This window comes from Nymphaea colorata, chromosome 4 (genome assembly GCF_008831285.2).
Source record: "Nymphaea colorata isolate Beijing-Zhang1983 chromosome 4, ASM883128v2, whole genome shotgun sequence".
NCBI classification, from domain to species: Eukaryota; Viridiplantae; Streptophyta; class Magnoliopsida; order Nymphaeales; family Nymphaeaceae; genus Nymphaea; species Nymphaea colorata.
Genome location: NC_045141.1, coordinates 19,482,820 through 19,494,379, shown reverse-complemented (window position 1 = coordinate 19,494,379; position 11,560 = coordinate 19,482,820). Strand labels below are relative to the sequence as shown.

Here is an 11,560-nt window from a genome sequence, read left to right as displayed (position 1 = left end):
AAAAAAATCAAATATATTAAAATTTTGAGAAAATGGGAGGCTTTCGTCGTTAATGATTAAATTTTTGGTGGTATTTAGAAAAAATATTATTTTCCTACCCTTCCCATGATTAGCGGAAATTTTGACAAGGAGGACCTAACTGGTGCTCATATTGAAAGAGCATCCATGTTTTAAAAAATTTTAAAGTCAAGAGCCTTTCTTGTGTCCAATTTAAGTAGCAGAAAGTAAGAGTTCAAACATAGGCATAATTTGGTTATATATATATATATATATATATATATATATATATATATATATATATATATATATATATATTCTTGACAACCAAGTTCGGTGGCTGATTGCTCATGAATTAGGTGGATTTTGACATTACATCTTGCTTTCTCGATCATTGATGGAATAACTTTTGAAGTTTTAAAAAGTTTCGAGATGCATATTATCGTCATCAGGAATATTATCCGCTAGCGTGGCAAGTTGGACGGATGCTTAGAACCGACGAAATTAATTTCTATCTTTACATTGGATTGGATTTAATTATACATCTGGATCTAACAAGATCATATAAAGTTTTGGTTACCTAGAGAGATGACCTTATCCATTTGAATTGTTTGATTTCCTGTCGACGAGGCTCCGCTGAGACCTAGTTACTTAAAGGGGTTCGGCGTAGCTGATTGGACTAGTGAATAGGTTGGGCGGCCTAGTATTGGTTTGGTTTCTATGAATATTTGTCCCATATTAAAGCCGAAGCAACCCTGAACCCTAATGAGTATCAACTAGGAGGTCGCAAATGGACAAGAGCGGTGAAATTTCGATAAACAAGTACTGGATGGATTTCAAAGGTTCAACATCTATACTTTTAGATGTTAAAGTGAACTTCAAGATGTCGGCCTAAGTACTTTTAGGAAAGCCCTTTGCATTCAAATCGAACCGGATCGAATCGAATCAATGACTGAACGCCTATGATTTGATGGTTGACATAAATTGACACTTGTCTGCCTAACCTCAACTTGCATATTGAAAACAAAATCCTATCAAGGGTGGAGCCAAGGGCAGCATGGCCATGGGCTCCCTTCAAATTTTCAAAAAAAAAAAAAAATCTAGTTAAAAAGAATTTTATTTAGTTTATATAAACAAATTTAAAAAATTATATTTTAGCTCTCATGAGCTAAGTTCGTTTTCCTTAATAGCGCCGCTCTTATGTCGCGTAATCTAAAACTGAAACAATTGGTGTCCATTTAATGAAAAATTCCTTTAAGTCCGATTCTGAAGCCTATAGTTACTATATGGCAATAATAATTCATCATGCCCGCTAGATGTAGACTTGAAAGACTTTCAAGTTGAAGGAGGTCTAACCAGGGGCGGAGTCAGGATTTTTTCTTAAAGCTGAGCCAAACAGTCTAACTTCTGGATCTGAGTATAGCTAAACTGAACCCAAATTCAAACAGAATTCAAACAATGTAGGACCCAACTTAAAATTTTTTCAATGTAATTTTTTTTTTTCAATTCGCTAGGGTGTGGCCATGGCCCAAGCAAGCCCCCCTCCCTCCTCTCATAAGTCTAACGTTATCTGCAATATATCTGTTGGCACAAACTAATAACGGTGCACCTTACTTTCATTCAACCTATTTGTAGTGGCAGACTTACGTGTGGGCAGTTGCCCCCATAAACCCACTCAATGTATTATGTATTAGCTTCCCTCAAATTTAAGATTTCTTTTTTCTTTTTAAATGTTAGTGCCCCTTAACCATGGCTTTTTAGTTATGATATTGCTCATCTATTAAAAAGAGGGAGGAAGAGAAACAGAGGAAAGAAAGTGAACAGGTATTGAGAGAAAGTACAAAGTCATGAACGGAGATTTAAAATTGTATACTTCTGAAAGTGATACGGTCTTACGTGGACACAGTTGAAGAATTTAAGCCAGCTTCCAAGTTTGGATCTTTGTTATTAAAAAAATGTCTTTCGGGACTCGCACAACGACTTTAAGAAAATCACATTTTGGCGACTAAAAGTTGTCGATTTATTATTATTCTTTTAATCGCGGGTGCAATAATTTGAAAGAATATCCTCTAAGAAGGGTCCGATTTTTTACCTGATTCACCTCGGATCGGATGGAGTTCGGATAGTTAATTCGCTTAGATCCGGAAAATCCAAGCAGTCGGATCTCGATCATAAGAGATCAACACTATCCAAATCCAACTTTGAATCTACATTTCATTATTTAAAAATCCGGATATTTATTTCATCCAGTAATAAAGAGGCCGTTCTGTACCGAAGTTATATTATTGAGACCCATCGTTTTTTTTTTTTTTCCCTTTAAAGACATTTGCTGGAGGCGCACATACGCTTCGGAATTTGGTCGATTCAAGAACATGCTAACCATCATATGTACGTTGACGTATCAACGTGACAAAAAAAAATACATCAATATAAAAAATAAAATAGTTGCGTATGTCAGTTTTTTATGAAGCATCCGTTAAGAAAAACTTTAAAAATACGTTTTGTTACTTTATTTTCTTAAATAAACAACCAACCAGACGTTGGAGCTGAATCGGTCAATGCACATTATCAATATTCATGACTTAAAAAACAAAAAGAGAATATAAAATACCACCACCAGCTCCAACAACAATAATATAATAGTAATAATAATAATAATATAATAAAGGGTGACACTGACGGCAATATATCAACAATAATATCTTGGCTCAAGTCAACAAGAAATGGTCAAGAGATACTGGTGCTTAGCAGCTTCTTCATCCTTTCTCAAGAGTTGATCATTTCGAGGAGTAGAATGTACCAGTTGGTCGAATTGGCAAGTCGTTGAAAGTTCAGCTGGGGAGAGAAGGCAGGAAAGAGGACCTCAACATCAAAGAAATGTATGAGAAGCTGCTTGTTGGCTTCAACTCAAGATATTATTGCTCATTTTCCACACATTTTCTGAGAGCCATCTTGGAGCCAACCGACGATCAAAGATGATCGGCGCCATCGCTCAGAAGTTGCGTTGTTCTTGCTCCTGCGAATACCGACAGCGCAGAAGTCTCACATGTACGTACACATGGAGAGAAAATGACTCCATCTCTGGCTGGAATCTGCCCAGGTCAGAGTAAGTAGAAAGATTGAGTAACGAACCAATACTGAAACTGCTGATCGGGGTCAGGAGGCTGGCCAAAACAGTTGTATTTATCACTTGCTACTTTGGGAGTTCTAAGGACGAAGTATAGATCTTGCTGAAGGAAGAGTAATGGAAGAGGATTGAATGGAATTTCTTTCTTATTCCCTGATTTTCGGACATGGTACCGGAGCAGGAAGAATTCGAGCTATAGTTTTATTCCTGCTGCGATTTTGTCTCATTCTCATTGATCAATCTGACTCCCAAGACTATCAATAACAGCTAGAAGCAGTAGCTTAAGGGTTTGTTTGGCAAGCACAACCATATGTAATTACTCTATCAACATGTTTTAAAGATTGAAGCAAATTCATTATACACCATATGAATTTGCTTCAACTTTTAAAGTGGATTCATACAACAGTTACAAACCATTCAATTTGCCAAATGAAACACCTCAGGATCAAAATCAGAAAACCCCATGGTAGACTCTGGAAGTCTGAATCCATTTTATATCTGTCATTATGACAGATCTGGAAGTAGAGTTGAACGAGCAATTCTTTTTTTTTTCCTTTGGAGGGCCAAAAATTTTCGAGAAACCCAATTTGGAATTGAGATATAAAAATATAGAGATCTAACTAGCTCGTCTTAATCCTGTTCATTTTTTGATGAAAGTGCATTGCTAACAAACTAAACACATCTTATTAATGGGATTTTGCATGGTCGAAAATAACCATTTGAAAGATCATTTTCAAAGGGTGAGTAACTACAGGTTTTCAACTCTCTCGATCAATTATGCTACCAATGCATTTGACATACCAAAGGCAAATTTGAATCTTGTGCTCAATATTTTGCTTTTGTGGATACCCAAGTCAGCAGAAGTCCCATAAAACCTATGATCTTGAGTCCCGCAATTTCTTTTTAATTTTACCAATCATTATCTTCTATTTGACATTTTACCCTCTTCAAAGTCTTGAACACAAAGAGGACAATGCGTTTAGCAAAAGCTCATGGTGTAGACTGTAGAAAAACAAAGCAATAATAGAAACGTGCTCAAAGGGATTAACGTGGACCATACTTTCTTTACTCACAGAAGGTCATCGGCCTTAACATCCATAAATCATGTCCCCATATATTTATAAGCATTCTCTACAATGATTTTCAAAGATTGCTCCAAAATAACAGGAGCTGTTACAATAAAGATTTATCCTTCTTTATTTATTTGATAACTGTGGCATCTTTTATTTTAGAAACAGCCATAACCTTCATCAGCAGCGATGTCTCTGCCTTGATCAACGTTGCTGCATGGGAGTCATCCTTATCCTCAATGCATAACCTCTTTCATAGATTGGTAACCTTCTGCTTCTGAGTTACCTCGCTCTTGGGCTAACCAAACAAATTAATTAATCAATCTCCCCATCTGCTACGTGCCACGGTATTATGTTTTCTTGGGCTCCACTTATATTTCTTGAAAAACTAAAAAAAAAACATGTATGTTTCTCACTTTTTATTTCGCACGGTTGTTTGAGATCAAGTAAGAGATGGCTAACTACTGATAAGGTCAGATTAAGACAACGTATGGCAATTCGTGTAGCCATTCAGTAAATTGTGTAGAAGGAAGCAAGTAGCTGTTTCAATTTACAACAAATAAGCAAGAAAATGTACACTACAGGTAACGTTCCATCTGCCGCCAGACTTGGGTCTCCAAGTTAGGCCTGCTTCTTCTGGTCGTCTGGCAGCACTGCAGCCCTAGATTAGACAGCTTGGTAGCTTCAGTAAGCTTCCATTTTCCCGCGTTAGGGTCTAAGATTGAGGGCAGTACTTTATTCTCCAATGCAGTTTCAACCTCCTTCACTAAACCCAACTCACTTTTCCCAGTTAGCAACTGCAGCAGAATGATGCCAAATGCATACACATCAGACTTGAAGGTTAGCTCTTTGGTGGCCATGAATTCAGGGTCCATGTACCCTAAGGTGCCCTTAGGGTGTGTAAGCTTAAGAACAGTGTCAATGGACTCCCGTTGTGGTTCCGATAAAAAGCGACATATTCCGAAATCTGCTATCTTGGTTTTATTGTTGGCATCAAGGAGGATGTTGGCAGGCTTCAAATCGCCATGGACAATGGGATGGGGCTTGGCAGAGTGTAGAAAAAGTAGGGCTAAGCAAATCTCTGCTGCAATTCTGAGGCGGTCCTTCCATGACAGCGGACTATCGTCGCAAAAAATGTGGTCATTCAAGTTGCCATTCTCGACGTACTCATAGACAATGCACCGCTCCTCAGGGCAAGCTCCAATCAATGCAACCAGGTTTGGATGTCTTACCCTTGTAAGTGCTTGTATCTGAAATTTTGCACATTATTAATGATTGTTCACTATCACCAACTCTATAATAGATTTAGTACTTTGTCAAGAACTTGAGAGACACTGTCATGCCCAAGATCTTGAGCGAGAGAGAGAGAGACATTTGTGTTGGTATTATTTTTACCTCCTGATTGAACTGAGCTTCCCCATGGATGGTTTCAGGGTTGAGAATTTTTATAGCAACCGTTGTGTGATGGAGTTTGCCCTTGTACACCGTTCCATAACCTCCACGTCCGATTTTCATCTCTTGGCTGAAGCCCTTCGTGGCTTCTTTTAATTCAGCAAGGTTGAACTGTAGGAAGTTGGGGATTGCTGGCATTCCTTTGTCAATGTTAGTGAGAGCTAGTTGTGCTTCTTCGAGCTGCTTCTGTGCCTGTTTTGCTTCATCATTTTGCTTCTGCAGTGAGCGGTTGATGTGGGTCAGTTCTGCAAGTTGTTGGTGTAATGCCGAGTTCTTAGCTGACAGCGAAGTGTTCTCTCTCTCTAGCTCGCCATTCCGCCTCTGTAGCTCTTCAATCTTGACCGATAGTTGAGCCATCCCTTCTAAGAGCGTCATTTCCTAGAGACAGAGGGAAAAAGAGAGACCAAATTAGTTGGTTAACTAGGAAAATCCATCACTGCATGTTTTTCCCTATAATTGACAAACTATTGGCTTTGATTTTGCCGTCGACTTTGGCATCAACACATCCGTCGCAAGAACTCAACGTTTTCAAGTACTTTTACATGTAACCAACAATATAAAATACTGATAGGCACCATTTCATGATTAAAGCCCGAGGCATGACATGAATCATTCAATGCTAACTAAAGCCCTAAAACTTCCCGTTTCATATTTTATTTTGTGTATGATCCAATGATAATCACCAAAGCTTATTCTTAACACTATTAATTGATCATACCTCTGATTCCCTCTTCAGTTCACCACTAACACCACCATCATCCACATCATCATCATCATTTTCTTCCGTTGGCGCAGACCATTCCGAAGCACCACTACCATCATCGCTTGAGAAAATAGAAGACGCACCAGAAGCATCTCTCCCCAACTGCGGCACTGTAACTTCTTGTGACGAGGACTGGTCCCTAACTGCAGGGAAGCTAAAAAATTGCTTTATCATTGACTTCCCCTTCGTGGAAGATTGGCTTAACTTTTCAGAATGAATTCTCCACGGTGCAATCCTGGTCGGGTTGTGGGAGGTCGCGACTTGCCGGGTGCAGATGTGATTTCCTTTGCAGACGAACCATATTTGGCATGAAGGCAAGGCTTTAGCCTCCACATACTGTGCCTTGGAAGAGGCAGGCTTCGACATTGTCCTGCACGACGCATGAACATTCGAACTGATGGAAATCTTTTTGATAAGTTGCCAACACTACTAACAATTTGGCAATGAAATTACTCTTACTTGTCGAATCTTTGGTCAGCACCTGCTCCCATCACGAGAATTTTGATGTTGCATTGAGCCACTAATTCAACAATGCCTCTCTGGACGTCACTGGATTCCAGCTCCAACTTGTCCACATTTACCTACAAAAAATTGAAACTCATGTAGAGCCTGAAGGCCACGAAGAAATTTGATAAGTGAACTAGAGTTAGGAAATGAGGAATAGATGCCATTTATATGGGAGGGCGATTTTTTTTTACATAAAAGCAGACCAGATGACAGGAAGTGGGTGATTGCAGGTTGAAAATTATTTTGATTACTGGTTGGAGTCATGGGAGTTTGGACTTAGCATCGCTAATGGTCTTGATCTTGTACAAATTTGGGAATAGTTGTCACAGTCTTCACAAGATTCACATAATCTGGTTAGCTTCTCAACTATGGTTCTGGTTTTATGTTTAATTATAATCGGCCTTGGAAGATGTAAGACAGGGCCATTTTATCATAACCTAACCAGGGCATGTCCATCCCGTTGCCCGGGCTTGGTAATGCTCTAATTGAGTACACAAAGTTGGCCAATATTCTTGTTAATTTCAACGATTACCTTGTGGGCAGCACATATGGCCATGTACTGTTGAATTACTTCCTCCATCTTCATGCGTTCCTCCTTTCTAAACTCCTTCACTTTTTGCTCTGAAGCACCTGAACAAGGCATTTTTCCTCCCACTGAAGGAAGATACAACAGAGGAAAAAGGGTCAATTTCACACACGTGTTTGCACATATGAGCAAAATTCTACAGTTCAAAAGAACAAGAGAGAGAGAGAGAGAGAGAGAGTTACTTGGTGCGGGCATCGTAGGCGAGGGAATATGGATATGAAGAATGAAGAAATCTGCTGCCCCAAATTTCGCAAGTGCCCATTCCAAATTCTTCTGATTCTGCTTCACTTTGCTCCCCACTGCAACGTACACTTTGTCCCTTGGAGGAGTACTGCTGCTGCCCTCCCCCCCTTCAACAAGCTCCATCTCAAGTCTTTCCTGCTGCAGAAACTAAGCCCACGTAAATTTTTAGCTTTTGCAAAATGAACTACTGCTGTTGATCTCCCGCTGGTATGCACTGAACTGACCCCTCCCCAAACAATATAAAGCAGAGGCCGATACAGAAACCTTTCAAATATAGTCCTACGTGTTGCCTGAATCAGCAGCTCAAAGGCAACCCTGTATATGGGGGTGATTCATATTAATGATTTTCTGAGAATCAACATTTGGATTGCTTTGTTGTGATGTATGTCTAAGTTAATTCTTACAAAGGTTCAAACTTAAGATGCCAAAAATTTCACAAACATTATTCTCCTTGCAACTCCAGATACCAAAAATTTCACAAGCAGTACTCTGTCTGCGAAGGTCGTACGATTCATAGAAGATAGAACAAGTGGTTCAAAATTTCAAGCTCAGCAATCGGACAACGGACGCGTGAATGATTTTAGTTGGTGCTTCACTACCTGATTTTGGAACCGAGGATCTAACGATTTAAGCTGAAGCCTACTTTAAATTCATAGTTCTCGTAAACTGCAGATTCTGAACCATGTGTCTAAGATCTCCACGAATATGCGTCAAATAAGCTGCGGACTTGAAATTTTGCAGTTTTTAAGTTGCAAAGAGTACAAATTCGTCATCTAATTCATCTATTTTTCAGTTAAGGAATTTCAAATCCTTGTCATATATATTTCAGCCATTCTCTCTTTGATAATTTGACATTCAGAACTCTCTGTCTCTGCCTCTTTCTCTCTTTACTTGTTGAGAGAGGTCACTCTTAGAAATTAGTTTGAGACAAAACAAAAGAATGAGATGCACAAACATGTCAACATTAGAGAAAAAAGACGACAAGCAAAAACAAAGAAAGAACTTTGTGCGTAAAGAAAAAGAAAAGAAACAGAACCAAGAGACAAAAAAAAATTCTCCTTTACCTGAAGCCGATCCTGAGGCGGCTGTTCTCCTTCCTTCTACTACAAACGATATCCTCCCCAGCCCATTCCCAATGATCAGCTTCTCTTCCTATAATGATAAGGAAAAACACAAAAGAAATTTCCATGATCCGTCCAGTCTCCTTCTCCCTTCCTTCCAGTCAATTCCGAGAAGTCGACGGTTCAACACAAGCTTGCTTAAGTCAAGCAAAGCCAGCCTGCTGCGTTAACCAATGGCCTGCAGCAATATGTGTCGGTGGAAGAGCACCCAATTTTAAGTCCGAGTAGGATCGGGTACCCGTGCCGATCCCAAATAATAATAGATCCGACTCAACCTGATTGCATGCAAATGTCTACATTTTTATGTCTGCTGGATCTGGAATTCAGTTCTAAAATGTCATCAAGATTTTATTAGGAAGATCTAATTAATTATGTGAGATGTGATAGAAAGATGGGTTGGAAACTGTGGCTGAACCGTTTGCAACCACATGAGGTCGTTTGTTTTGCTTTCTTCAAAATATTGATGTCTTAACAACAATAAGTAAAAAAATTTATTGAAGAACGAAGATAGGAAAAAGCACTAAAAGATTCTAAATGAAATAACATCCTAAAAAATATAAAACTAGAAAAGTTTGATCTATTGTGTAGATGCCACGATATTTTTGTGATCATGGTAAGAAAAAAGAAAAACCCAACAGAAATACAATTTTCTAAAAAAAAAGATGAAAATCAATTTATCGCATTTTGGTCTTGTTTTTTGACTTTTTCCTATCATCATGAATTCAAATTTGAAGTTAAATGAAGTCTTTTATCATTATTAAACAATTTTTTTTACGATTTTGTCTGGTTTTTCAATAGCTTTTCATTAGTTTCTCATTTATTTTACTTTTATCAAATCTTTAGATTTGTTTTTTCATTTTCCTGAGATATTTATGAAAAACATCTTTGTCAAAAAATATAAAAAAAAAAAATCTCGCTACAGTATTTATGACAACGGTTTGCTCCGGAAAGTTGCATTTTATACAGCCAATAAAAAAAATCCAAAAAATACTAACGTTTGCATCTAAGAGGGATCCAACCAACAAATAAATTAAAAGCAATTGCATTTAAAATCTAATAAGGCCACATGGATGCTCGACGCCAATATAATAGTGTTAAAATGACAGGTAGGATAAGTAATTACAGGCTGTGGAGAACTCAAGAAAATCAAGTGACTAATGATCGGCGTAGAGTGTGACATGATTGACAACGGCGACATTTGAGTTTCAATTATTATTATTATTATGCATTTATGCCGGAGGAGACCGGGTCACTGCTTTACCAGACTTCGAAGTCGCCACTTTACTGAATATTTGTTAATTATATATTTAATATTATTTTAAAAAATTAACTCATTATGTCATTCAAAACTATTATTTTCTTTTTTCTTTCATGGACAACGAAGAAAGGATATACTTCATGAACATGGTCATATGTGCATCGATTTATGACATGTCCTCAAAGCGCACAATCAAGAAAGGACAAGCTCGGTAAGGTGCACAAACCTGCACACATAACCCAAGTTTAGTATTTGTGTGTTTGGGTGTATGTTATTAATTTATATGTGTGAAAGACGATGGTAGATTTTAGTTTGATTCATGTACATGTTATATTTTTGTGTTTTAATGTGATAAGACCAGCATTCAAGTTGAAGGGTGCATCATTTTATCGCTGACACCGACTCAGCTTAGAACTCTAAAAGCAGGAAAAATGAAAGGCCATTTGGGCTTCGGTTTGAGCGGTGGAATGATCCTCTCCCTCACCCGAAAGACAACGGCGATATATGTGACTTTGGTGATCCAGTCACCTCTTTAACCCGGTGACTCATTTTTCAATAAAACCTAATCCAAGTTAATAGGGGGTTATAGTCTTGGCCATTAAAAATGTCATTCAAAGGTTTAGTGACGCTTTCTTCAGTTTCATCTATGGCTTTTTTTTTTTTTTTTAGGCATCCGTAAAGAGACCGATGTAAATTTTCTCTTCTCATGTTGACCTGAACTGGAGACGTTGACATATTCAATTATTTGTAAGATGTACGTCATTGTCTTGACTACTGGAACAATTCCGTAGCGTGGAGCGCTTTTCTTTTTAAAAAAAAAAAAAAAATCTTAAACCGGTTGCTGTCCTTTTCTTCAAGCTCATGGTAGTGATAGAAAATTTTGTCGACCACATGGGCCGAATATCCAACATGATTTTTATTTTAATTGATATATATTTTTATTAAAAATATAAATATTTTTAGTTTAACCGGGTCAGGCCCGATCTTGGGTCTTGGGTGTCGGGTTAGGCCGGGTCGGCCTGGCCCGAACTCGAGTCTCGGGCCAGAATTGGGCTTGAGTCACCGGCCGGAACTGGGCTGGGGTCTGGAGTCAGGCCGAAACTAAGCTCGAGTTTTGATGGACTTTGTATTGTATTAAGATCCTGGAATTGTTTTAGATTTTCTTTTGTGGATTTCTCTAGAACCATATTTGTGTGTTTGATGGATATCTGACATTTAGGCAGGCGAATGGAAACTTGTAGCTCAGGAGCACTGTTCAGAATTGTGCTCAATTCAATTGAGAAAGACAAAAAAGAAAACTGCATAGTGAACAATTTTTGATGCATTACATTTTAAAGAACAAAAGCATGACAATGCTTTACAGGGGAAGTGACAAGGGAAACAAACTTGTTCAAAACTTCAAACGACATCGCCAATCAAATCATACTAGTATGTTT

General features: G+C 38.2%; 1 protein-coding gene across 3 annotated transcripts; it reads right to left on the bottom strand.

Annotated features, from left to right (window-relative positions):
• Window positions 1–4,672: 4,672 nt before the first annotated feature.
• Window positions 4,673–9,011, bottom strand: LOC116253696 (U-box domain-containing protein 33-like). 3 transcript variants are annotated; one of them, XM_031628645.2, is made up of 7 exons: window positions 8,810–9,011; window positions 7,685–7,892; window positions 7,449–7,570; window positions 6,869–6,990; window positions 6,365–6,779; window positions 5,590–6,024; window positions 4,673–5,444 (listed from the first exon to the last, which is right to left on the bottom strand). In XM_031628645.2, the coding sequence occupies exons 2-7, from the start codon at window positions 7,866–7,868 to the stop codon at window positions 4,773–4,775; spliced, it is 1,950 nt and encodes a 649-aa protein (XP_031484505.1). In that variant the 5' UTR covers window positions 7,869–7,892; window positions 8,810–9,011; the 3' UTR covers window positions 4,673–4,772. The 3 variants fall into 3 exon arrangements, with proteins under 3 accessions (XP_031484505.1, XP_031484504.1, XP_031484506.1); XM_031628644.2 differs by having other exon boundaries at window positions 7,685–7,883; XM_031628646.2 differs by having other exon boundaries at window positions 7,685–7,880.
• Between the last annotated feature and the right edge of the window lie 2,549 nt (window positions 9,012–11,560).

Excerpts from the sequence above, each read along its gene's own strand:
- LOC116253696 (XM_031628645.2), bottom strand. The coding sequence starts at position 7,868 with ATGGAGCTTGTTGAAGGGGGGGAGGGCAGCAGCAGTACTCCTCCAAGG. Across the intron at positions 6,991-7,448 it reads CCATATGTGCTGCCCACAAG|GTAAATGTGGACAAGTTGGA; the intron begins GTAATCGTTGAA and ends AATTTTTTGTAG. Across the intron at positions 5,445-5,589 it reads AAGCTCAGTTCAATCAGGAG|ATACAAGCACTTACAAGGGT; the intron begins GTAAAAATAATA and ends GCAAAATTTCAG.